The 27,978-nt window shown below is 42.8% G+C and overlaps 1 protein-coding gene across 8 annotated transcripts; it reads left to right on the top strand.

The window, feature by feature from the left end:
• The first annotated feature begins 89 nt into the window (after positions 1-89).
• Positions 90-27,976, top strand: LOC117461114 (CUGBP Elav-like family member 3). Of its 8 annotated transcripts, XR_011644629.1 has the most exons (16): positions 90-225; positions 445-474; positions 1,035-1,241; positions 3,102-3,184; positions 19,175-19,222; positions 19,561-19,702; positions 19,787-19,866; positions 20,189-20,344; positions 20,803-20,947; positions 21,419-21,568; positions 22,609-22,680; positions 23,312-23,416; positions 23,536-23,679; positions 24,342-24,505; positions 24,848-24,946; positions 26,846-27,976. XR_011644629.1 is itself a non-coding variant. In XM_034102825.1 (15 exons), exons 3-14 carry the CDS (start codon positions 1,097-1,099, stop codon positions 24,467-24,469), a joined length of 1,386 nt encoding a protein of 461 aa, XP_033958716.1. In that variant the 5' UTR covers positions 90-225; positions 445-474; positions 1,035-1,096; the 3' UTR covers positions 24,470-24,505; positions 26,846-27,976. The 8 variants fall into 8 exon arrangements, 7 of the variants coding, with proteins under 7 accessions (XP_033958716.1, XP_033958717.1, XP_071061997.1 ...); XM_034102825.1 differs by lacking the exon at positions 24,848-24,946 and having other exon boundaries at positions 19,175-19,223; positions 19,574-19,702; XM_034102826.1 differs by lacking the exon at positions 24,848-24,946 and having other exon boundaries at positions 19,175-19,223; positions 19,574-19,702; positions 22,609-22,674.
• The last annotated feature ends 2 nt before the right edge of the window (positions 27,977-27,978 follow it).

A 27,978-nucleotide genomic window follows, 5' to 3' on the forward strand; every position in this document is an offset into this window, starting at 1 on the left:
TGAACACCGAGGATAAGGAGGAGGAGAAGGAGGAGGAGGAGGAGGAGGAGGAGGGGGAGGAGGAGGAGGAGGAGGAGGAGAAGGGGGAGAGTACGGAGGCACAAAGAGTGGAGAGCATCCAGAGAGAGGGGAGGAAGGAGGACGGCACAACAACAGAGAGCATCCCTCTTTAATTTAGGATCCACACAGGCACCACTCTGCCCGTATAAGCATCCTCTGGACACGGTAAGAGCTTTGGTGTGTGTAGCCTGTTTATTTCCCTGCCTTGTTTTGTTCTGGCGTGTGTGTATGTGCATGTGTACATTAGGGGGGATCGGACAAAGAGCAAGGGAGCCCCATGACATCCGTGTGTATGCTGTAACCTACAGCTGGCTAAACAAAGAAACCGCTCTATTGCCATGATTTACCCCCAATCACGCTGTTTCCTCTCTGTCTCATGTGTAGGGATCCCGAACGCTGTTTATCCACCTAAAGGTAATGAATGCTTACAGATATTTTCGATGTATTAATATATATATTTAATTGGGAGGGAAAGTCCCATTATTGTTTTTTGATTGGCTAATTAACATTTGCATAATTGTTTTACCAGAAGCTACTGGAGCCCTTTGTCACCAGGCTGGGCAATAAATACTCAAATGTTTCAAGCAAATCATTTTAACGTTTATTTGCATAATTGAGGCACACATTTTGTAGCCCAAAACCATATTTAAATTATACATTTTTTTTAGAATTTAAATTGATATCTTTTTATACTGATATATTGTTGGTATCCTTATTTTTTGTATTGTTACTACTTTAATTATGCTCACACTATATTCAATGTAATAAATGACATATAATGAACATAAGTTCTAAAGAAAGAATACTACAAATATAATTGTGATACCGAAGGAGTTTTAAAGTCTTTAAAGTGCATACTTTTGAATGTGTAATTTGTTACCACTGTAAGTATAATCATTGTGACTATTACTGTCCAATGCAAACTTCTCTGGCTGTGACCCAAAGCTTATCCAGCATCGGTTCCTCCTTTCCAGGGACAACTGCTCCTGAGCTGTGTACCCCTGCAGTACCCAGTCCTCCTCTCCACTCTGTCCCGATGAAGGAGGCCGACGCCATCAAGCTGTTCGTGGGGCAGATTCCCCGTAATCTGGAAGAGAAGGACCTCAAGCCTATCTTCGAGCAGTTTGGCAAGATCTATGAGCTAACTGTGATTAAGGACAAATACACTGGCATGCACAAAGGTAGGTCTCGCTGCTATAACACAGCCTAAACAAAGAAAGACAGGTGGGGATAGACAGACAGAAAGCTAGATAGACGTGTGACAGTAAGGCAGATAGATGGGTGGATTTTCCGGCGCTGAGAGTCACATGTCACCATGGAAACTGTCACACCTCCTTTCGTCTCCATCTCCTGTTAGCCCTGCAACGTGAGATCATGAAACCAGGCACACACAGTCAGTACTACACATACACTGTGAATCAAAAACCTGCTCATGCATGAATATGCTTGTGCCAAAATGTGCTAAAAAGAACACTATATAAAGGTGTCCTTTGATGGCGTACAGAGTTAGAAGACTCCTTATCCTGTTAATGATTAAGAGTCTTTAAATAATGGCCCCTTCTTACAATAGATGGGTGATAAACTGCAGCAAACACACACTCTCTTTCTCTCTCTGGCACACACACACACACACACACACACACACACACACACACACACACACACACACACACACACACACACACACACACACACACACACACACACACAAACGCACACACTCACAGGATGACCTGGGGTCTTGTGTGTTTTGAACCAGATTAGGCTGTATGCTCCAATCAGTGTAATGGGGCTGTAAGCCTGGGTGACACAGGGGAAAGAATCTGTTGTTTTGAGAATCCCCACGGCCACACTAAGCCCCTCTTAAAAGCAATGAGATGGACCATAAGATGTGTGTGTGTGTGTGTCTGTCATTATGTTGAGTCATGCTCAATTCTTCAGATCTACAGTGTGTGAATGTTTTCATCCTAATCGTCTCTTCTTTACTCTGAATCCACGTTAGTCTGTCTGAGATGTCACCGGGATGCTAACCTGCTGCTAATCTTGTTGTCTTAGTGCTGGTGACAGGTGTAGTAAACAGCTCTGGCCAGCCAGCTCTGCTACCTACCCCTCCCTCACACACACAGACACAGGTACAGCACATAGGAGAACAGAGGGAGTGTATTTGGAGTGATCGTGAGGCATGCATAGTGGTTGGTTTAGGGCAGGAACCTGACTGTAAAGCCTTGTTAGCCCCACACACACGTCTGTGGTACTGTCATGTGTGCTGACTCGTACCGTGCCGTTCTGAAATGTGCCGTGCCGTGGAGTGTCCTTCTCTTGCTCTAGAGTGCATCATCATGGTGTTGTCAAGTTTAGTTACAGTGCATGAATATATATATTTTTGAATCCTTTCGCACAGTTAGCCTTATATTAAATCAGAATAGGTGACAATTAGGGATGGGACGATATAGGATTTTATTGCGGAAGTTTATCGTGGTCTATTTTTGTTATTGGGTTGACTAACCTATACAAAGTCTAGGTCGCTATCATGGTAGAGAAGTGAAAATAGAAACATGCAAAAAAAAATACAGGAATTATCAACATAAATAGCAGACTCACAAAACTATACATTTTTATTTATGCAGGGGGATTATTATTTCCATATTTTGGCATGTTATATGTTCACTAAAAAAAGATTTGTGTTACCTGTAAAGCAATACAAAATCAGTTAGAAAGGTGATTCTAGTATATTGTAGTGCCTCGTTAAGAGCTTCAAGCATTTAGATGCTAATTGGCATACTATTGGGAACCTCAGTTATTTTGGCCAGCATAATCGTGACATTAAACTTTCATATCGTCCCATACCTAGTAGAGCCTGCTCACGGGAGGCATCAGAAAAGGAGACGTTGAAATGATTTAAATGGTGTGGCTGTGTGTGTTTTTGTAGGGGTTGATACAGAGATAGAGGATGACAAATATTGGAGCTCCTCGCTGACCTTTTCCACCGTTCCTCCTTTCCCTTCTTCTTCCCTCTCTCCCTGCCTCTCTCTATCTGACAGGATGTGCGTTTCTGACGTACTGTGCGAGAGAGTCGGCACTGAAAGCCCAGAGCGCTCTCCACGAGCAGAAAACACTACCAGGGGTAAGTGCAAACAGACACACACACACACATCCCCAGACAGAACACACTTCACACTTATGCAACGATGCACACAAGCTTGCAAATACACTAATATCAAATCCGCCCCAATCTAAATGCACAGCCGCTCGCTACCTTGTACACACACAAACACGGCCTCAGATCAGTGTGTGTGTGTGTGTGTGTGTGTGTGTGTGTGTGTGTGTGTGTGTGTGTGTGTGTGTGTGTGTGTGTGTGTGTGTGTGTGTGTGTGTGTGTGTGTGTGTGTGTGTGGTGTGCGTGTGTGCGTGTGTGTGTGTGTGTGTGTGTGTGTGTGTGTGTGTGTGTGTGTGTGTGTGTGTGTGTGCGCGCGCGTGTGTGTGTGTGTGTGTGTGTGTGTGTGTGTGTGTGTGTGTGTGTGTGTGTGTGTGTGTGTGTGTGTGTGTGTGTGTGTGTGTGTGTGTGCTAGTGGACGATCAGCTCCCATTAGTAACACTCTGACATAACTCAAGCCGCCAGCAGGCGTCTTGCTGCTAAGGACAAACACTCCCTCTCACAGGAGGCACGTAGGGTTCTCTGTGAGCATAATCATCTCCATTTCTCTCTGTCTCTCCATCTCTCTGTCGGTCTCTCCGTTAGCCTCCGGTGATAGCTCCCGCCTAGAGAGTGTGTGTAATTAATGTGGCCATTCCCCTTTGTCTCATCCCAGTCTCCCTCAGTCTCCCTTGTTGAGGGATCGTGTGCTGCAGTTGGGCAGGGGTTGGACACTCTTCATTATGGATGGGCCACTGTGCGAGATCTGTGTCTGTCTCGTAGGCTGTACCTCTCTGTCGCTCCCTCTCTCTTTTTTTTCTCTCTGACCTGGTTTCCATTGCAGTTAAAAGAGGATTTGACAGTGGCTGTTTGGAGCATTTTGCATTTTTACCCTATTTTTTGCATCAAAAGTGTGCAATAATACCCGGGCGACAGAGTGCATGGCTGTAGGATGTTTAGTAGAGATGAGACTTTCCGAACCATATCTAAACTCTGATTTGCAGTTTTAACATAATAGCAAATGTATCTTCACCATCTCTGAGCCGTTCTCTATCTTATTCTCCCTGTGTCGCCCCGCCACTGTTGGAGTTTCCGTTTTTTGCTCCTTCTCTGCAAGCAATGGTGTTGATAAGATCTATGTGGGAAAATGGTAGCAGGAGAGCCTGAAAAAAATACTTTTGGGGGAGGGTAAATATTCTTATAAATACAAATCCCTGCATTCATACATACATATTGCTTTTTCATGCAGCTGGGAAATGCCTCTCCATCCGTGCACACACAGAAACGCAGCATGTTAATAATGACATTAATCCAATTAGGGCCTACTAAGGAGTCTGACCTTTCTGCGGAAATCAACTCTCCACTGTCTGCTGTGTCTGGTTCCTCCCTCCCGTGCCGCCCTTTGTCATTTAACTTACCCTGCTTACTCTCTCTCCTGGGTTTTACTTTGATCCTTTCCTGTTGCTGATGACTTAAATAACCGGTTGTGGCAGAAGCAGATAGTCACAGAGAAATGGAGATGAATATTCTGGACACACAGAGGAAACATTTGCAGGGAGGATGCTCATTAGTGGGACAGATTTACTAAAGAGCCGGCATGAAACAATCAGAAGCTCCACTCCCCCGAGAAAGACGAGTGCAGAATCGAGGGTGTGGCTCTCGTGTGCTGGCTTTTCAAGAAGACTGGACTTTTAATGAGCAACATGACTGTTTCTGCGTGTTGCTTTTCATCCATTTGGTGTATCCTGCTCTTCCCCTTAGTTGTTTATCTAAAAAAGATCCCATTACTTATTCTATCCAGTTTGAGGCATTCTTCAGAGTAAACAGAGTACTCTCGATGAACCTATTAAAGTGTTTTTATTTGAGATCACTGAGTTAATACAGTTTTCACTAAAACGTTACTTTATTCAAAGGACTCACAGTTGTTTCTCACTCATTCCATCCAACAACCCTCTTGTCGGTTGAACACTGCTTAAGGATCAATCTGAATCCCCTTAATAACTTCAAAGCATTATTTTTCTGGGTATATTTGAGCTCGATGGCCTCCAGCATTCTCTAAGTTTGAGCTCTGCTATCCCTTTCCACTACCTGTCTATACCCTTTGCTACCCTGTGTGTCTTTCTCCCCCTTACAGTCTATTACCTTCCTTGACAGGATTTAGAAATGACTTCAGACGACTTCTCTCTCCCTTTCACACATCCTCCCATTGTCCAATTCTTTTCATTCCCCAAGAATTGCTTTTTCATCTCTTCCTTATTCTTCCTTTTATTTTTCCCTCCATGCTTTCGCTTTTATCTCTTTTTTTCCCCCCTCAAATCCCCTCTGTCCTCTGTTCAACTCCTCCCCTCACGTCCCTCAGTTTCTCTGCACCAGTAGAATATTACAGGATACTTTTGCCGCTCGTTTCTTTTCCTCTCTGAAATCTCTTCATGGTATCCCTCTTTCATCCCTGCTGTCTCTTGCTCAGTTCTTTCCCCTCACTGCACGCTCACGCTGCCTCCTCGGATTCTCATTTCACAGTCATTTATGGTAACCCTTCTTCTAAGTCCTCCTCTCAACGTCAGTCCCTCTCCCTCCACCCCCCTCGCAGTTCCTCTACCCCTCGTCTCATTTCCCCTCCTCTTGATTAGTTGACCCTTTTGACCGTTTCACACCCCCATCTCCTCCTCCCCCTTCTTCCCCGGCTCTACTTGTTAAGCTGCATGATTAGTTTCTCACAAACTCATTTTCATAGTCAGATCCTGGGCTCACCATGGGGCAAGGGGGCGGAGGTGTGTGTGCATGTGTGTGTGTTCATGCCACTCTTGAATCTGGGGATCGCGGCTCTTAATTGCGGATACCGGTGACACGTCAGGCCCCTCATACAACTGTAATAGAGCCATAGCATCACACACTCATACAGATGTGTTTCCTCCTTGCACCATGACCAAGCAATTAAAGGTTTGGAGACAAGTCCAGCGCCACAGAGGGCTCTTGCCGCTTGTGTCTGTCACTCAGTGATGGGATTTAACGCCGATGTAACGGTTCCAAGCAGCCAGTAGAGGAATGAAAGGAAGAAGACAAACACAGAGCCAGTTGCAGAGATACTATACCTCGAATGTCCCCTGCTAGCTTCAGCAGGGGCAGTGGACTGTCAGATTGGAAAATGAGAAAAAGGATAGAGGGATTGTGCAAGAAAGAGAGGGAGATGAACAGATGGCCTTATCAGAGTGTCCTGCGCCTTGTGTTTAATTTGGACACAGAGAGGGAGCATGAGATGAAGAGAGGGAGAGAGTTACATTATATTAGTCACAGTCGCTGAAATGTAACAGTGGAACCACTAGCAAGTCCCACTGTAGCACACAGATGTTTTGGTGTATTAGATGTGGTACAGAGATTCCTCCTGGGATGCATCCACACGGAAGAGCTCATGTTTAGCTGTCGCATTATCAGTGCTAATTTGCACTTGAAAATTGAATTTCTCATTTGTACGCAGGGCTTGTCACCAAATGGGAATAATGAGGAAAGGATCCAGGGAGGTAAAAAAGATGCTCCTAAATGTTTGGCTTTACCTTGTTGATGCTTGATTAAAATCATGACTATAATTGCCAACTGAGGCAGGACGAATAAGCAAACAAACATTAATAGTCATTAAGCAGTCCATGTATTAAATATTTCAGGAAAAACAAAGGCTTTTGTCTTTTTAGTGCAGAGGGTTGGTAGCAACAGGACAGCGTGTGTCCAAGGTCAGAGGTCAGGGCTCAGCCTCTATACAACCAATTCAGGCTGGGTTGTCTCAGAGCTGTTAAAAAAAAGAATGGTGATGGGGGGATGGTGAAGTAAATGTTTGGATTCAGGATGCTCTAAATATATATTTTTTCATCCTGCTTTTAGTATCTACCTACCATGCCTTTGGATTACTTTTCATTCTGTAATATCATTTTGCCATGCTGGTTTTTTCAATAGATTAACAGTCAATTTTATGTTTTATTTTTACCAGGAATATTCCCATTTTCCATTCAGAACAGAATCTCTATTACAAGCAACAGACTCTTTAAAATGAAGTCTTAGTAAACTTGTCAATTGTTATGTTACATCCCCAGCATCTATATCCCTGACAGTTATATATAAGTCAAATGTAAATGTTAGATTTGTACCTCTATAAAACAAAGTTACAGTAGTCTTTCTTACAAAATCACCCTGGCTTTATCCTATCTCCATCCTCCCTCCCTCTCTCTCCGGCCTCACTTCACTCCCGGTCCTCTTGTAAAGATTTTAACCTCACATCTCCCTCCCCCCTCTATCTTTCGCTCTATCTCTCCCTAGCCGACTGCTGCTGTTTTCCCTTCCTTATCTTTCCCCTTATCTTTTCCTTTTGTTCTCCAGCGCTGATATCTCTCTCTCCATTTAATCTGCACCCTCTTCCCTCTGCGTTTATCACACACACACACACACACACACACACGCGCGCACGCACGCACACATACACACACACACACACACACACACACACACACACACACACGCCTAATGAATTATTAAAAAGGCAGAAAAAGTGCCACAGGACAAGTAGTTAACAATTACTGATACAGCAGAAGATCAATACACATATAAAAAATATAATACAAGTTTGTAGATGTGATATTGATTGAATGCATATGGAATGACAGCGTTCCTTAGCCGATAAATTGGAGTAGTTCCAGGGTTAAACATGACAGAGGCTGTTGTGTATTTTATTGAGCTTGGGCTGGAGAGAGAGTGAGAGAGAGAGTGAATTTGTTATTTATGTCTCGGGCTGAAAAGTCTATATTTATTTACATGCACAATAAGGACCTACATGGACTACACTGGGTACTCTCAACGTGCAGCAGCTCAGGTGTGATGTACTGTAGTTATTTCTTTACAGTAAGAGTTAAATCACTAATTTTTTTAGATATATGTAAATAATGTACCTTTTTCTTTTAAATGCACAATAAATATCCAACACCGCAAAAAGGGGTAGGAAAACCGGCAGGTAACTAAGCACACATTGATTAAAGAAAAGCTGTTATTTGGTTACAATAATGTGTTTGCTTTAGTACATCACATGAATTATGGATGTACTGTAGCAAACCATCAGATTCTTTTTTAAGATTAGATTTCCACAATCTTTTAGCATTCAATAACTCCCATCATTTCTTCCCTCCACATCTTCAGTGTAGGAGTTTCTAACATCTCAATATCAACTGGGCACAGGTAATTGAGCCAGTTATAAATACTGCAAATCCACATTTGTCCTCAGCCGCGTCACTAAAGTTTTGTCTATATCACTGAAACACATTTTTTGGTTTGCAATTCAACATTGCTTGTCACTTTAGTATGGTTTGGAGAATGACCGGGAAGTTAGACACCATCTTCCCGTTCATCCATCATCCAGGTCTTGTAGTTGATGTTTATCAGAGGCACTCAGGACGTGTTTAGTGTGCATGTTGTGTATGTTCTTCTGTGCATGTTTCCATGTGGAATCTAAGATGCCTGGCAGGCAGACTCCCTATGGGGCAAAGCTATGATGAGCAATTATCCACTAGGGCGGCTTTGTAGGCTAATTTAGCATATTTATGTGGTCAGCAGCACTGTTTACTATTCCCCTTCACTGCTTACTGCTGCACTTTCAATTCAGAACAGATCCCAGCTCCCTCTCTCTCTTTCATTTTCCCTCCGTCTCTTCCCTCTCTGCCATCCCTCTGCCTCTATCTCTCCCCGCCTGATGGGGTTTGTGATGTGTATCGCTCCCCCCCCCTCCCGTGCGGTTTCTCTATTTTTATCCTCACTGTGTGTGGGATGGGAAGGGAGTAGAGGGACAGGTGTAGACAAGTGTGTGTGTGTGTGTGTGTGTGTGTGTGTGTGTGTGTGTGTGTGTGTGTGTGTGTGTGTGTGTGTGTGTGTGTGTGTGTGTGTGTGTGTGTGTGTGTGTGTGTGTGTGTGTGTGTGTGTGTGTGTGTGTGTGTGTGTGTGTGTGTGTGTGTGTGTGTGTGTGTGTGTGTGTGTGTGTGTGTGTGTGTGTGTGTGTGTGTGTGTGTGTGTGTGTGTGTGTGTGTGTGTGTGTGGAGAGAGAAAGAGAGGGGGGTATGCAGAGTAGAGGGGGTTTGTGGGGGTTTGTGTTCAGCTAAAACCAAGGGGGATTTGGGATTTAGCTTGTTTGTTTTAACAAAAGTATTTGCTGTGCGAGTGTGTGTGATTGCGATGTGTGTGTGTTCACATATGTGCATGTGCATTTGTGCATGCAACATGGGCAGACAAAGAGAGCCTGCTTCATATTTCACCACAAAATTGAAGCAGAATCTAATCATAGCCTCATAAAAGCCTGACCCTGGAGAGCGCCTGTCTCTCTAAGGCACACACACACACACACACACACACACACACACACACACACACACACACACACACACACACACACACACACACACACACACACACACACACACACACACACACACACACACACACACACACACACACACACACACACACACTCTCTCTCTCTCTCTCTCTCACACACACACACACACACACACACACACACACACACACACACACACACACACACACACACACACACACACACACACACACACACACACACACACAGAGTAACATTTGTATCTTGGCCAGTGTCATTATGTTGTGTGGACACATGATTACCAGGTTATGTGATTGTTCCCTGCCAATTCGGTGCCTCTCAGATGCTGAGCCCTAAAGTAGCCCAAAGTTGAGTTTAGTCCGTATCACACACCATCTGTTTTGGAAATCCAGCCAGCTAAAAAAATCTGCAGGGCCTATTATACACATTCATCGATTGTAAAGACCAGTTGAGTTGCACTTATCTGAAATCATTATTGCATCTGATACTGGACGTGCGTTGTTCTTGCAACTTAAAGCTGGCTTCAAACCTGAAGTGAAGCACAGCATTTTAATCCAGGATTCACACATGGTTTATCGCAAGATGCACACTTAAGGTGATGAATTTAGAATTCAAAAGCATCTGCTGTGGTAAAACACTCATATTTGAATAAAAATTACATTACAGATATACACATTTACAGATATAAATAGTTTAATTTGACTGATTATTGTAAGCACACAAGAAGGGGTATCTTTCATTTATGTATTTGGGTTTTTAAGGGATTATCAAGGCAGAAAACAAGTGCCAAAAAACCGAGTGTGCCAAAAAATCACTTAAATGCAGCAAGCTTAACAGATGCCCAGATCTTATATAGGGCTTTGATCATTGAGCGGTGTCACCGACTTTGGTGCCAAATCATATAGCGCGCATAACTCACTTTTTACATCACTTACTGTAACATCCCCTCGTTCATTTCCATTCACTACATTTGGCTACCAAAATGAATGCATATCCTGAGTTCCCTGAGTCTGAGGACACAAAACCAAAAAAGTCCTCTGCATTACACATTATAAAAACACAATGATGACGTTCAAACTGCCTTGTGAGACAAAAACCTGCAGCTTGCAATCCAGACACCTCTTCCCAGCATGCAATATTTATATGTCTGCACTAAGCTGGACGTATGGAGCGGGGCCCATACAATGGGGGTGAATGAGTGTGCGAGTTGGTCTGAATGAAAGGGGGGTTAAGAGTGGTGGAGGAGGGCCACGAAGAGGTTTGGCATGAATAGGGGTGTATAGACAGGGAGGGGGTAGGGTGAGACAGGGGAGGAGTGGAGCAGGTCGGGTTAGAGAGAAGGAGGAAACAAGACAAAAGTTTGCCATAATGAGCGTGGAGGAAGGGGAAGGCGGGCGGTGCCGGGAAAGAAAAGGGTTTTCTGGGTGGTGGAGGAGTGGGAGGGATTCAGGGCGCACTTCTGTCAGTTTAAACAGAGACATCTGTCAGAGGGGGCCACTGGTGAGTGTCTGCATGTATGTGTGTGTGTGTGTGTGTGTGTGTGTGTGTGTGTGTGTGTGTGTGTGTGTGTGTGTGTGTGTGTGTGTGTGTGTGTGTGTGTGTGTGTGCGTGCGTGCGTGCGTGCGTGCGTGCGTGCGTGCGTGCGTGCGTGCGTGTTATTAGGCAATCAAAGGGGATGAAGGGACTTAAGTTGCACCTGGGATGTGACCTCTGCTCCCAGGTCTCCCCTCTAACCACACTTCAACCTGCTGTCTCTATAATAGCCCTTTCACACTGACCACAGGCCAAAGCTGGAGCTTTATAGACCCAAATTACACTATTGTACATATACACACTTCATAATGAGCCAATAACAGAAGATAGGAGAGTAGAACAACATGGCTTGTGCAACTCTGTCGTCTTTGTTTTGCTAATAAGCGAGGTAAGACTTGTTTTAATAAAGCACACAAAGCATTTAGGTTTTAGGTCTTATCGATAATCTTAGGTTGTGTTCCCTTAATGTTAATTAGCATTTTCAAGCAGGTTTTTACCTATTGAATGGAAGATTGTGGCTACTTCTTTTAGTGGATATTTATTTGTATTCCTTTCTATAGCTCAGAGGTGAGGTTGGTCACAATTAAGGTTTAGGTTTAGGCATTACTTCTAATTATAGGCCAGACATGTAATATTTAGCATACTCCAGTAGGCTTGTGTATTTGTGATTGACTTTATTCTGAGTAGTCAAAAAACTCATATTTTTCTCCAATTGAATGGCTTATGATTTGTTACCCAATTAAATAGAAGAAATTAGCTGTAAAATAAAAGAGAAAACAAACCATTACAAGTGATATAGTTTCCACAAAAATAGTTTATATATATTTTATTTTTATTTATTTTTTATAAAGCCTTTATAGAATGTAAAAGTTATTAGCATGTCTATGAGATTGTGCTTGCGCTGTAACTGTCTGAGCATCCAGAAATGTGTCACTGGCTCTGTGCTGAATGTAATCTCAGTGAATATGAGATTTTTGCAATCATGAATTTGTATGGCTTTTAAGCAGCCTCTTTAATTCACCATTTCATTTCCCAAAGGACTTACACTCCCTAAAATAGAAAGAAGGTCCAAGTGCATAGGTCTAACAGTTATCCGCTATAGTGCTGTTGGATTATGTTGGACTAAATCCAAAGGATCACATTTCAGTGAGTGCTCCACTGCTGCATGCAGCATTGGGGTTTGACAAAAAAAACATAATATTAGAAGGATCAACAGGGTAGTTAGTTCTGCCATATGCATGGTTTGATGCCATTTCTTTTGAGAGTGATGAAGGCGAAAAAAGATGGAGAAGGCGAGAAAGGACAATATGTTGGTAATCCATGCTCCAGTAGAGAGGCTGATGAAGGGTTAACAGCCAGATAAAGTATTGAGTGGAGGAAAAGGAGGGCAGACTTCTCAGGTGTGAAGAATGGAATGAGAGAGACAGAGAAAGGAGGGATGAGAGACGGGGGATGGGCCGCTTAGGAGCGTGTATTATGGTTGCAGGCCCCGGTTGCCTGGCAACGGAGCTGAGCGAGATGCCAGGTTGCTAGGTAACCTGAGGGATGCAAAGCCTTTAACGTGGTGCGATAAAGAGACAGCAGAGAGGTGGGGCAGAGCTGCTGGGCTGCTCCACCTTCCCGCTCACTCGCTCTGTTTCTCACATCTCAGTGTTTTCATCCAGCTGAGAGCGGAGTGAGGCCGCTCCACGCTATAATGTCCTGCCATTTTTATTGAAATATCAAACACTGAAACACACAAATATATACAATACTATGCAGATGAATCACTGATAATGTATCAATTTATAAATCTCGATTTATGAATGCTTTGGTTTATAAACCCTTCACAAGTTCCAAGGCCCAATGTGACAGTGCATTGTTTTGTCCAACTAAAGCCCAATGCCAAATGATATTCATTTAACTGAAAATATGTCCTTTGGGTTTTTTTGTGACATGTCTGCTTTATAACCATGTCTTGGATTAATCAAAAATGGTTGCAGATTAACTAAACATTTCAGAAAATATCGACCTAGTTGAGTACAATTTTAAATACCTCATATCCATCCAATGTGTAAATATCTAATGGGAACACCAGTTATTAAATCAGAAATTAAGATAATATAATTGTTTTAGTATAGCCCAGCGCTAGCATAAAACCACATACAATCAAATTCAGAGAGCCATTCCAGTACTGGAGTCGAAAGGACTTCTTCTTATCAACACAGTTTCTTATCTGGTTTTTGCACTGCTGAGCATGAAAATCATTTGAACCAGGTTCTCAGATAGCTGTTTTTTGTGTTTTCAAAATCAAAGCAGAATTATATTTAACATTCAATTAGTTTTGTTTAACACAATGTTTCTTAAAATATGACATGAACAGTCCTGCTATTTAGCTCAATTTTGGTTTGGCTAAATCAACATAAAGCTTCACTACACTGATGCTAATGAGTGTGTTGGCCTGCAAGGCATGTGACAGCAATGATGGAGAAAAAACGAGAGAGAAAGTGGAAGCGACACGAGAGGAGGAAGAGAGAGAGAGAGAGAGAGAGAGAGAGAGAGAGAGAGAGAGAGAGAGAGAGAGAGAGAGAGAGAGAGAGAGAGAGAGAGAGAGAGAGAGAGAGAAGGAAACAAATGGAAAGAGATACAAAAAAAGCAGAGATGCCCATGTCATCAAGCAGGGTATGGAGGGATTATGGAGTAGAGAGTGGAAAGAGGGGAATTGAGGATAGGGGAAGAGGGAGAAATAATGCTAGATCGTGGGGAAAGGATACAAATGGTTTCCTTTCTTGTGCACTCTGGAAAATGGACATCTGAAATTGTGTGGATGGAGTGTTCCAGAGGGAGATTGAAGGGGGAGGGGTGTGTGTGCATTTGTGTGTGTGAGGAAGACAGATATGAAGAGAGAGTGTGTGTGTTTGTACACTGTAGACTCACAGAGACACACACTCAATTGTCAGTTGATGGCGTGTGCTGTAATCACTTTTATATATTTTTTACATTTGTGGAGAATTGCCAAAATGAAAACAGTGATTTAACACTGTACTTTAATCCATGTTCCAGATTGTGTATGTATGTAAACACACATTTACATACACACGCCACCCCCCATGCCCTCATGATGTGGTGCGATGGTTTGTTCCACTGATTTTGTGTGGGCGGGGGGAGGGGGTAGAATGCGATTTGATTGGATAATCCAAGGATTTAATATCCCCTAATCCAGGCACAATCCTCTCTGCGTTACTGCAGGGAGTGAGATTAACTGTATGTGTTTAGGATGTGTTTGTTTCTGTGTGCGCTAAAGGGCGGGTGCTCTGGGTGTGGGGAAAAGTGAAGTGTAGTACAGTGTGTGTGTGCGCATATGGGAGTGACATGTACTGTATGTGTATTTGTCTTGGCACCACAGCATGCAAAATGGAGCAGTGTTTGCATGCAGGGTTTGGTCATGCATGTGTCAGAGATGTACCTCCACTGAGTGCTAGTGGTCATGCAGGCTCACACACGATCATATATCACATATCTCGCCCTCATGCATCGCCGCGCTGCTGCTCACATACGAATCCCCTTTCCTCAGAGATACAGAACAGGGCTTCTTAGTATTCAGCAGGACGGATCAGACCTCGCTACAGTATGAAGCCAGCCTCTTGTACGGGCGCACGTTTGCAGATGGTTACCGTTAATTAAAACTTAATTAGAACGTGAGTAATTAGAGGATCATTTAACTTGAAAGGAGCGCGTGGCTCTTCATGTGTGTTGGAATAAAGGGGGGAAAAAGAGTGGAGTACAGTATGACTGACTTGCAGGGGACTGTACTTTATTTGCATTTTTCTCCCAGGCTCAAGGGAATTTTAATTGCTCTACTACAATATAGATTCAGTTCCCTCACCTTCTCCCTCTCCTTCTCTCGCTCGGAGCCAAATCACTCTTACTTCCGCCTGATACTCTCTCATAAATCTCCCGTCCTGTTCATTTCCTTGTTCTCATACATTTTTACTCAATGCTCATTTAACTCTAAGAGAGATAAAATGGTTCGGGAAAGATGCCGAGGAGGATAGTATGAAGCCAGCAAAGCACTCTCCGGCACAGATTCTTTGTTTACCCGAAGAACACAGCAGTCGCCCTTGGCAACCAGCATCCTTGTTTACCTACCCAGTGTGCCGTCATATGATTGCCATGACAACGAGCCAGTTGCCATGCCAATTTTCCGATGCCATTGTGTCGTCTTTGTGGCAGGAGTGTGCACCTCTCACCTGCTGTTTTTTCTCCATCTCCTCTGATTCTCGAGGCATCACTCTGACTTTGTGACATGTGGTTATTTGAAATCATCAAAAGGGTCAGAGCAGTTATAGTGAACACATACAAGCTCGGACACAGATTGATAAACCTTGATTGATAAACTATAGTTGGCAATCATTAGGTTGCTCCTGTTTTACAGTCCCAGGGATGAGGTGGAGTAGGGCTAATGATGGAGGTAATGGAAGAGGTGATGGATGGATGGATGGATACAGAAAGGGTTAGTGGACACAAATCTTGCTACAATCAGCCTGCTCTACAACACGGAGTGAAATCAATGAACAAGACGGGACTGATCGATGAGTTGATAGTGCAAGATGGATAGCAGCGTGAATGGATAGCAATAGCACCAGGACTGGGATATGATGGATAGATAACGCTTATTATCATAAACTAAAAGTGAAACGATAGCAGTGAAAAATATAATCAGGTCTGTGTTTTTTAGCAAGAGATAGCGATGTAGCACTACCAAAAATGGGACAGCTTGTATTGCCCTCAGCTCTGTGGGGTGTGCTGTTGTAAAAGTACTCAAGATAGTTCCTAAATCAACTGATTTTGACATTATGGCCATTCCTCCACATTCCTCTAACCATTTATTCTTTGAAACTACACTTCTAGCCATTATATACAAATTAAACCTTTTGAAAAACTTAAACTACCAGAACACTCAGAAAGAACTATTTATGTATAGTTCTTTCTGTTTTATTTATAGTTCTTTCTGTTTTGAAAACATTTTTTAACTTTGCTATTTGATTATAATCAAATAGCAAAGTTAAAACATGTTTTCAAAACATAGGGTTTTTCGATGGATAGATAGATAACTGATGGATGGATAGATGGATGGATAGATGGATAGATGGATAGATGGATAGATGGATGGATGGATGGATGGATGGATGGATGACTGATGGATGGATGGATGGATGGATGGATGGATAGATGGATAGATGGATGGATGGATGGATGGATGGATGGATGGATAGATGAATAGATGGATGGATGGATGGATGGATGGATGGATGGATGGATGGATGGATGGATGGATGGATGGATGGATGGATGGATGGATAGATAATGATGGATGGATGGATGGATGGATGGATGGATAACTGATGGATGTTTAGATGGATAGATGTATGGATGGTTGGATGGATAGATGGATGGATGGATGGATGGATGGATGGATGGATGGATGGATGGATGGATGGATGGATAGATGGATGGATGGATGGATGGATGGATGGATGGATGGATGGATGGATGATGGATGGATGGATGGATGGATGGATAGATAGATAGATAATTGATGGATGGATAGATGGATAGATAGATAGATAGATAGATTGATGGATGGTGGAGAGTTCGAATCCAAGGTCACTGAAAACTGTGAGGGCGTGTGTATTCTGGTAGGTTTATGTTTATGCCGACAGCTCGAGTCAATAAAGGTGCAAGCAGGGTTAAAAATGTACATCATTCCCTCTGCAGACCTTATATATGTGTGTGTGTGTGTGTGTGTGTGTGTGTGTGTGTGTGTGTGTGTGTGTGTGTGTGTGTGTGTGTGTGTGTGTGTGTGTGTGTGTGTGTGTGTGTGTGTGTGTGTGTGTGTGTGTGTGTGTGTGTGTGTGTGTGTGTGTGTGTGTGTGTGTGTGTGTGTGTGTGTGTGTGTGTGTGTGTGTGTGTGTGTGTTGTGAGTGTTGTGTGTGTGTTTTACGTGGACGAGGGAGCAGAAGTGTTTGCATCAGTGCGGGTTCGTGTCTCTGTGTGATGGCCTTGCCTTAGATCAATAGCTTTGTGGTGACAGCTAAGAGCTGATTAATCAAATGTATGGATCTGTCTCTCTCTGCGTTGCCCTCTCCTCAATTACCAGCTTCATTACATTGCCTTAACACCGCACTGGGACCTCTCTCCATTCTTCCTCCTCATCCCCTCCTCCTCCTCTCTGTCCATTCCCGTCCCTTTACTCATCCTGTCTCCTTCCCTATAGTTTTTCTCCTCCCTGTCATAGATGCAAAATACGTCCGTTTCAAACACTATTGCTGCAAATCACTCTTTGACTGGCAATGAGGAATTAATTAGAACATTTTCCACGTTGCTGCAGCTGAGTGAGGAGCTTTAAATGTGAGCCTGACTGATAAGGGTGTTTGCTCCAAAATGTACGATTGGTGATATGGGTTTTGCTACATTTCAAAGTTTGGATTCAAAAAGGAGTGTCTTCTCTACAAGCGTGCTGTTTTCTTCTCCTCCTTTTGGCTTTGCTTCTCTGCATCAGTGTCCCTCCCTTATTCAGACGTTCCTCTCCTCATCTGGACTCCTCCATTTTTTTTCTGTCTCCCTTCCTTGCTCTTCTTCCCTCTTTTCATTGCCATCATTCTGCAGCCCTTGTCCTCCCCCACCCCATCCCTCTGGCATTAACACTCTGTCTCATTGCCTCAGTGCTGTGACTAAGCACTGTGTGTAGTATGTTTGTGTGCCTTTCTCTGTGTGTAACAAACCTGTGAGTCCGTAGATAGTATGTACATGGAAGGGAAATTCAGAACATGTGTGTGCATGCATGCGTTAGCACTCGAGGCTATGGATCTCGGTCGTCGTGACATTTTTTAGACGGAGTTAGTCACGACTGAATCACGCCCCACTCCTCCCTCCTCCCGCTCTTTCTATTCTTTTTGAATCATCCTCTCAGGGGCAGCTTTGCTTTCATCCTCCCACTCTCTGTCTCTCTGTCTCACTCCTCATGTAAGGCTTCTTTTTCCAGCATTTCCATTCACTCCCTCCCTGGGTTCCTCTTGGCCTTCCACCTGCCCTTTCAGTCGGTCGAAGTCAGTCGGGGTCCCCCAGGCCTGGCTCTCGTTCTCCATCCTTTTCTTTTTAGCCGACTGCGCCTGTTCGCTTCACACACTTGTCATCTCATCTCATCTCTCCCCCTGTAACCCCCCCTCTCTTCTCTCTATCTCAATCTACTCTTGTCCCTCATCTAATCCGTAGTTCTTCTGTAATCCAGATCAGCTGGCCTGCATTCTTAATCTCGTCACTTCTCAATCCCCCTCCATTCTGTGTGTGTGTGTGTGTGTGTGTGTGTGTGTGTGTGTGTGTGTGTGTGTGTGTGTGTGTGTGTGTGTGTGTGTGTGTGTGTGTGTGTGTGTGTGTGTGTGTGTGTGTGTGTGTGTGTGAGAGAGAGAGAGAGGAAATCAGAGACCGCCCGCTGTGTGTGTGTGTGTGTGTGTGTGTGTGTGCGTGCGTGCGTGCGTGCGTGCGTGCGTGCGTGCGTGCGTGCGTGCGTGCGTGCGTGCGTGCGTGCGTGTGTGTGTGTGTGTGTGTGTGTGTGTGTGTGTGTGTGTGTGTGTGTGTGTGTGTGTTTTGACACAGGGAGAGACCATACAGGGACAGAGTTCAGACACACCTGTCACCTGCTAAACTTGATTTATCAGGGACTAAAACATGGACACACCCAAACCAACACAAAATCAACAAAAATCAACAAAAAGTTATTTGGCAGACATAGCATAAGCAGCATACTCTGAAGACAATAACACAAATAATTATGAATTAATAAATGAATACATATATTAATACATATAACATAAATTAATTAACATACATTTATATGAATAAAACTGAATATATTTAAGTATTCTTTTGATTTTACAATAAGAATGATACTTTTCACTTTAAAATACTAAGAAATAGCCATTAAACAAATTAGGTTACTGAGTCAATCCTAAAGACACGTGATAAGACTAGAGGGACTTGTTTATGTTGACCATCTGTGTTAATGCTCCTTCTTGTCCGTTCTGCAGATGAATCGGCCAATCCAGGTGAAACCAGCTGACAGCGAGGGCAGAGGAGGTGAGACATGCTCTTAAATACAGTTACACACACAAACACACATTTCAGTGTGACAGAGAGAAGGACACATGTCAAGTTCGATCAGATAGAGATGGAAAGTAGTCAACGGTGCTTAATCGACACACATTTACACACAGACACACATTCAAATCACATGCTTCCTACTCCCCCCCCCCCTCATTACACATTTCTGTAGTAAATTCTGCCCCCTGGTGGACACAAGTGGTAGCTTCTATTTCTAATAAGACAACTTTGAACTTCTGAACAACTTAGGTGTGACCATTTTGGGGGAAATGAGGGTGAATTCTTATCTGTTCCTTTGCTTTTTTTCAAAATTGTTGGCCTCTCAGAGGACAGGAAGTTGTTTGTGGGCATGCTGGGAAAGCAGCAGAGCGACGAGGACGTGAGGAGACTGTTTGAGCCCTTTGGCAGCATAGACGAGTGCACTGTGTTGAGAGGACCTGACGGCACCAGCAAAGGTAAATCGCATATGCCCACAAGCACAAATGACGCTATTTAATTGTAACAGGCAATGTGCTGTAACTGAGTTTGTTTTGTTGCAGGGTGCGCTTTTGTAAAATACCAAGGACACGCTGAAGCCCAGGCCGCCATCAACAGCTTGCATGGAAGCCGCACAATGCCTGTGAGTTGCATGCTTGAGATAACAAATGATTACACACAAGGTAGGGCAAACATGGTCTTCCACCAGTCCCTTTATACATCCATGCCTTCCACAGACATGAGTCACATGGGACAGTTTACATTTTCTGTAGGCAATAATGCATATAATGTTATCGCCAGTCTTCTTTGGTGCTGTCCTGGGCATTATCAACATGCTGTGATCGGCCCCATCTGAATCACAAAAGGAAACATTTATTAATAAACACTGAGCACATATAAAATCTAAATTGTAACATTCCTTGTTATTGCATTGAAATATTGTCTCTCTCCATCTTTCCCTTCAGGGAGCGTCGTCCAGTCTGGTGGTGAAGTTTGCCGACACAGAGAAGGAGCGGGGGCTGAGGAGGATGCAGCAGGTGGCCTCGCAGCTCGGCATCTTCAGCCCCATGACCCTCAACTTCCCCGCCTACAATGCCTACACACAGGCGGTCAACGCACAGGCAAGCAGTACACAAATGCACAAACACTCAGCGCACTAAATGCACATATACACACTAAGTTTGTAAGGGGAGTGCTGTGCTTATGAGAGGATGTAATAAGTTTGAAGAGGCTATCAGTGGTCTAATTGGGGCTAATGTTATTACCCAGACAACAGAACATACGTCATCTGACATTAGCTTTCCCGCAACACACAACCATTAACCCACTGACTCGGGACATAATGGCCTTGTAATTAGATCTCTATTCATCTGTTCCTCCATCACTCCCTCTCCCTGCCCCTTCCTCTCCTTTTTCCCCTCTCTTTGTCTCTCTCTCTCTCTTTTTCCCATATCAATTTAACTGTCTCTTTGTCTTCTCTCTCTCCCTCCCTATTTCCACCTCTTTTTCCCCTCCCTCCCTCCACCTCTTTTTTCTCTCCATCCCCTTCCTCTGTCTCTGTTTCCTTCCCTGTTTGCAGCTTGTCCAACAGCAGGCCCTGGTTGCCCAGTCAGCGTACTTGTCTCCTGTGGCAACAGTTGCCGCCGTACAGATGCAGCAGATGGCGGCGCTCAATGCCAACGGAATCATTGCCACACCCATTACACCCATCACGCCGTCCTCGGGTAGGCGCATTTACACACACACACCCACACCCACACACACACACACACACACACACACACACACACACACACACACACACACACACACACACACACACACACACACACACACGGAGATGCCATGCATATCCAAAACACTCTTGGACTTGTATATGAGCAGGGACACCACGCACAAAAACTGGTTGACAGAGAATAGAGTAGTTTTTAGATGTTATCAGCTGTACATATATTCTTATATATTATCACAATATATAGGAATATTTTACAGTCTTCTCCTTAAGATGCGTTGCTTCATCAAATTGATGCACTTAGTTGTTGTTTTTTAACAGTATTTGGCATCAGATACACAACAACCTCATTACACAAATAAGGATTTAAAGGTGTAGAGACAGATGCAGTTATATAGGTGGCATAGAGAAAGCTGCTGCTGCTACAGAGAGCCATAATCTGGACCCTGCTCTGCGTCTGTAGGTACAAACACTCCACCAACTATCGCAGCAACGCCTGTGCCCTCTCTCCCTCCGCCACTAGGAGTGAATGGATACAGCAGTCTGCCCGCCCCCACCAATGGACAGCAAGCAACAGAAGCACTATACACCAACGGCGTTCATCCATATCAAGGTTTTTATTCTTAATTATGTATCTTTATGTCTGTCACAAAACGGCCCCTCAAACTCACCTTTCCATCCCTGCAGTTGGTCAAGGTCACTTAAAAAAAAGTTACATAACACGTAAAAAAGAAATGGAAATAGAAACCTAAATAAAAAGATTCATTGATAAAGCTACAAAAGTAACAGACAAATAATTAAACCAATTAATAAAGTGAAGCATGGAGAATTGGATTACTCTCAAAGTCGTAGTCCCTCCAACGTTAAAGTCAACATAAATAGTGAGGCTTTTTATAATATCTGTTTATAATATAACGTTTTGACGGTTTGGAAATGCGGAGTCTGGACATTTTGGTAAAGAGAAAATGAATTGAATTCAATTTTGAAAGCTGTATGAACCATATTCTAAGGAGAACCCAGGTCCTTAAGGTCTTCTTTTATTTAGAATAATCATTGTTCAAACTTCATACATTGCGAGATTTCCTGTATTCATCTGTCTTATGTCAAAAGGGATGCATGTGTATAAGAGCAGCACACCTGGCCAAGAGTGTACATGTGATGACATGCTGTGTGGTAGTGGGCATGCATGGAGTTTGTGGGAAACTGAATGGGGTTGTCGGAAGGTTGGGCTCAATATGTGTGTTAAAGGCCCGGCCAAATGTTTTAAATATATTGGACCTCAAATGAAACACTGCACCTTGAGGACTTGCTGCTGGATCCTTAATGTCGAGTATAAAAAAAAAAGACTAGGACAGCACTCCAATTTCACTTTTTAATATGCCAACACAGACATTTCAGGCAAGACGCCCTTCTTCAATGTGTTTTCTGGGGTAATAAAAGGTGACCTCGACCAGCACAACAAGAACATCCTAACTGGGGCTACAACACTTAAATAGAATGGATCGTAATAGTAAAACATTTTAATAAAATCTAAAAAGCATACAGAAGTATATGTAATTTGATTTCACACATTGAATTAAGAGGAATCGGATATTTAAGAGGACATTGGTTGTATTTTTTGCTTTCTGATAGTTTTTTTCCCCGGCCCTCCAGCTCAGAGTCCAGTTGCGACCCTGGACCCCCTGCAGCAGGCGTATGCAGGCATGCAACACTACACAGGTTGGTGTAAGTCTACAAACAGGTGACACAAATGTTTAGATGAAGCTTGTTGAGTGAAACCTTCTCACTGTGGGTTTGGGCGGTGTCTGGATAGAAGTAAAATGCAAAAAAAAAGTAAATAACTTCAGATTCAGTTATGAGATACATTTGGCAAAGCTTAATATAACATATCAAAGTTCATCCCATATCTTATGCCCACCAAATTGTATAATCATCAAAACTCAGTCTAGATGTGCGGCTCAGCTCATGCAGTAGGTTAATTCAGGATACATGTAAATAGGGAACAAAGACGATGGGGTGTCTGCTTTCCGTTTGACCGCCATCGTCTCAAAGATGGAAGTGTTTCAAGGGCAACTTGTTGAATTAATTCTGTTATGATTCATCTGATTTGAGTGTCACAGAAGACAGACTGGTAATAATGTAATACATTCAATGTTACCTTTACACCATCCGCCTACCAGACTCAGACCAACAATGTCACTGTTGTTGTGTCTCGCTCTGTTCAAGTGTTACATTTAATAGTTTTCACCTTCAGCAGGAGATGTTTCAGTTCAAACAAAATGATTCTATTGGACACTGCTATGTTGCCACCTGTTGTGTTCACCCAATAAGATTTTGTTTCTGTCTCTCCCAATAGCGGCGTATCCTGCTGCCTACGGATTGGTCGGCCAGCCGTTCCCCCAGCAGCCAACAATGGTTGCCCAGCAACACCAGCAGCCCCAGCAACAGCAGCAGAGAGAAGGTGATGTGACTTCCTGTCTGTCTGCCGCCACACCCCTCTCTCCGGTGATCTAATCTTAAATTGTTTATCTCCAGGTTTTCACAGATAATTGATCACACTGCCTAATGTGTGTGTTTCAGGTCCAGAGGGCTGTAACATCTTCATCTACCACCTGCCCCAGGAGTTCAGCGACTCTGAGATGCTGCAGATGTTCCTGCCCTTTGGCAATGTCATCTCGGCTAAGGTGTTTGTGGACCGAGCCACCAACCAGAGCAAATGCTTCGGTGAGACTCACAGACGGGAAGAAAGAGGGAGGGAGGGAAATGGGGAGAGCGAAGAAAGGAAAAGGACGGGTGAAAAAGACGGGGTGACTTTGTGGCGAATGAGACATTGTGTCTTTTTTTTTTTTATATATCCTAGTAAGACAAAGGCATGGTGTAGAAAAGGTTCAATTAAGGGGAACATTTTTGCTTCAACCTCATTAGGAAGTACTTTTTTATGATCTCTGCCCATTGTTTATGTTTTGGGCTCAGTTCCGGAAAGATTACTGGCCTGATTTTCATAGAACTTTGTAGAAGGATGTAGCACAGGCAAACCCATTATATTTTAGAGAGGGTCTGCATTACGGGGCTGATATACAAAATATCTTACCTTGTTAACATAGGGGCATATAGCATTTGTGCAGCATTTATGTGTTGTCGGAATAATCATAAAACTTTGTAACACACTGGGGAAATTCCCATGAAGCCCCCAAAGTCAGAACAACTCAGAACAACTCGTAAAAAAAAATGCAGCATGTCTACTGTTGTTCATAATTGCTAGGTTCTGAGGAAGACTGAAAGCAATCTGTGTGTCTAACAATAACTATACCACTTGGAAACGCTAGTCAGGGAAACGTTGTCTGTTTCACCTTAAAATAACAACTCTTAATTTTCTTTCTTTCCAGGATTTGTGAGTTTTGATAACCCAGCTAGTGCTCAGGCCGCCATCCAAGCCATGAATGGTTTCCAGATTGGCATGAAGAGACTGAAAGTGCAGCTCAAAAGGCCCAAAGATGCCAACCGCCCATATTGAGTGACAACTGAGAGGAGGAAGAAGAATTAATGAGAGGTGAGGTGGTGATGAGGAGGTAACATGACATTAGGAGAAGTGAGGTGTTGTATGTTGAGGAACAGGAGGATGAAATGAGGGTAGAGAAAAAAACATGGAGACGGTAGCGTTATCTTTGACACTGCAATGCTAATTGATGGTACAAAGTTAAGAATAAAAAGCTTAACCTGACATTTCAATGAATATACATTGGGTTTCTCATATGATCAACAACTGAATCAACTCAGGAAAAGTAAAAAATACTAAAATATTGTTTTCCTTTTTATTTTCTTTCACAATCTTATTTATTTTCTTTCCTGCTGTTTTGATCTTTTCCTGAAACGGCAACTTACCTCACCCAAGATCCTTCCGTCCAATCATAATTCTCGAGGACCCCATCGCTATGGCAATGGTTGCCTAGTGAACAATAAAGCCCTGACCCCCCCTTCCTCTCGCATTGTTGTAAGTTGATTGGTTGGCCTGTGTTTGGGTTGCTGTGGCGATTGATTGCCTGTGTTGGTTGCCCTTGGCAATTTTTGTTCTGTCACCTCGAGCAACCAGCCATGCGTTGACCTGCATGTCCTGTTGCTGTAGTGACCACAGACTGTGTTTGGTGCATTGTGAATTTATTTTTGTATTGACCTGTGCACATACTGATCAATAACTGTCAATAGCCAGGCCTGTACTCAGAATCAATTGATTTAATTGGATATTTGATACACTTAATCATTGTATAGTAATCTGATCAATTCTGCAGCAACGCTTGTTATTTTTTGCAGATTTGTTTTTGATCAGTTTCTGTAGTGTTCTGTTTGGTGTCATTATTATTTGATCAAATTGTTTGGGTAGTGAGCGTGAGCATCTATGTGTACATATGTGTCTGTGTTACACTGTTAGTGTGTAATGCAGGAGTGCATAATCCTTGTTGAACTGGTGAGAGGTTTGCCAGAGGTTAACACAGTGGACTAGTGGAGAAATGTAGAACAGCACTACAGTTTACAGCAAAAAAAATGGTAGTATAATTATTTGCAACATATAATGATAGTATGCCATGTTGGACACTCGGCCATGAAATGATTATGCATTAGAATTCAGAGAAGTTCAAATATGGCTATGAACATTCAGGTTAGAATAGAAAATACCATAAATCTGAGTTTTATGACTTAAGCACAATATTTTTGGAGCAAGCATGCATTTGTTGAGCTATACTCTGAAAGGCTGAGTTTTATATTCCTGGATTCTGATTTGTTACACTTTTTGATGTGGCACTTTAGTTTTTTGCTCCTTTTTTCTCTTTTTGGTCTCTTGTACATCTCCTATCACTGCTTTTGTGGTGTTTTCCCTTCACTACACCCCTCTTCCTCCTCCGGTCCGCTTTCTTCCCTCTTCTTATTTCCTTATTTCTCTGTCAAATTCTTTCTTCACCTCTCCCATCCCAACCTCCTCATTCTAGCTCGTGTTTTGAGGTAAAGGGTATGTGGTTATGGTGGAAAAACAAGTGCCTCTTGCTTATTAGAGAACAGCCTTCAACTATAGGAATTCTGGGAGAAATGTAACAAAGAGAGAATCAAGGATATCTTTGGTTTGAGGTCAATTAAATCCTCCACAAACCCCCAACCTTTACCAAAGAGTCGAACATGTGTAGCTGCTGTCTACCCAGTGTTTGGATGCACTGTCACACGGCAGCACGCATTTTAAATAAAGGATTCTGTTTCTATTTCTAGACAAACCTTTACATAACAAATCCTTGTGAATACCTACCACTGTGCACCTTCAACATTAATATGATCACCCAGAATTTCTATATTGCAAATGCCAGAGAATAATGCATGTTGGTAGTAGTGTTTGCTTGCCGTGATCCAAGGCACTATAGTGCAGCACATGCTCATTATAAGGTCACACACATAGACACATATTGCGCTTCACAATAGCACCCACACATTCATACCTACAGACACACACCTTCAATCACACACAAACACAAATAACGGTTATCCACTGTATTGAATTGCATGATCCAGACACTGTGTGTGTATGTGTTAAAGCACCATGATTTATTTATTGCTGTTGAAAGACAGAGCTTTACAACTGTGAATGATGCCTTCTTGATTTAACTCACCGACGTGTAACAGAGACGAGCTAGGAGCACCCGAAAAGGTGCCGTTTGCTGCCAGAAGTCATGCCTAAAAGAGTTTTGTTTGACGAGAGGAGCATGTTTGACAAGATGTAAAGATCAGACAGAAACATGGGAGCTTCAGTGTGTTTATAACTGCTCTCTAACATATCCTCCCCCTTCTCTGTCCCTCCCTCCTTGTTTATGTATCACTCCCTCTACCCCGCCACTTTCCGTCCCTCTCACAGGTGACCTTTCAGAGTCCAGCCGAGGTGGAATCCCAGGGTTCATAGTGCTTTCAGACTGTCTGCTACCTTTGAGCGTCCGGGGAGTGCAGCCACACACACTGACACACACTCACACGACTACACATGCGCTATTAACTCTGAACCTCGAACGGTGGAAGGCTCATTTACAAATGTACATAAAGTGCACAAATACACACACACACACACACACACACACACACACACACACACACACACACACACACACACTCACACACATACACACGCCTGCAGACACTCAGACAAACACACATGGTTCACACGAGTCAGTAATTTCACCCATACAGCCAAGAGCTTGGTTTGACCACGGTCTGTGTGGAGTTTGCCAACAGGGTGTTAAGTACAGAGAGGCAACTCAGACCGAGCACGTATGGAAGTGTACTGATAAAAAAATGCTGATATATCACTACAATAGACTTTAACATGTCTATACCATGTCTAATCCATGACAAATATAGAGGGGCTGATGTTTCTTAATAAAAAAAAAGAAAGAAAATAAAAAAAGACAACTAAATGAGTAGGTTAGAGAGACTTTGGAGAAAATCCTAATGACCTGTAAATAATTTAGTTTACAAAGAGCTGCATTTAAAAAAAAAAACAAGGAAAAATGCAAAAAGAATACTACTTTAGATAAACACTGAACAGGACACAGCGACATTATTATTTATTATTATTATTATTATTATTATTATTATTATTATTATTATTATTATTATCATTATTATTACCACTAGTAACATCATCATCCTCATAAAGGGATATTACATTCCAAATTGTAAAATGGGAAATCACTAACCTATTTTAAATTTATACTTAGATTTTAGGTGAAAATTCGGGGGAGGGGGGATCGCACTTTTATTCCGGAGGTTTTAATATTTGAGCTATTTTTTATTTATTTACTAATTTATCAATTATTTTGTTTATTGGGAGATGGGGTTTGAATGGGTTGCAATATTTTGATTTTAGAATTTTCTAGAGAAAACCTTTTGAGGGCCTGTTTCTGTCAGACTCTTGCAATCGAGTAATTATAATGTATGTATTAATTATTACAGCAATTATATTTATTTCTTATTTATTGAATCCTGTTTTTGATC

This window comes from Pseudochaenichthys georgianus, chromosome 16 (genome assembly GCF_902827115.2).
Source record: "Pseudochaenichthys georgianus chromosome 16, fPseGeo1.2, whole genome shotgun sequence".
Classification (NCBI taxonomy): Eukaryota; Metazoa; Chordata; class Actinopteri; order Perciformes; family Channichthyidae; genus Pseudochaenichthys; species Pseudochaenichthys georgianus.

Coding starts and splice junctions, on each gene's coding strand:
- LOC117461114 (XM_071205896.1), top strand. CDS start 1,097: ATGAAGGAGGCCGACGCCATCAAGCTGTTCGTGGGGCAGATTCCCCGT. Junction 1,242..3,101: donor ATACACTGGCATGCACAAAG/GTAGGTCTCGCT, acceptor TCTATCTGACAG/GATGTGCGTTTCTGACGTAC. Junction 23,680..24,341: donor CAACCAGAGCAAATGCTTCG/GTGAGACTCACA, acceptor CTTTCTTTCCAG/GATTTGTGAGTTTTGATAAC.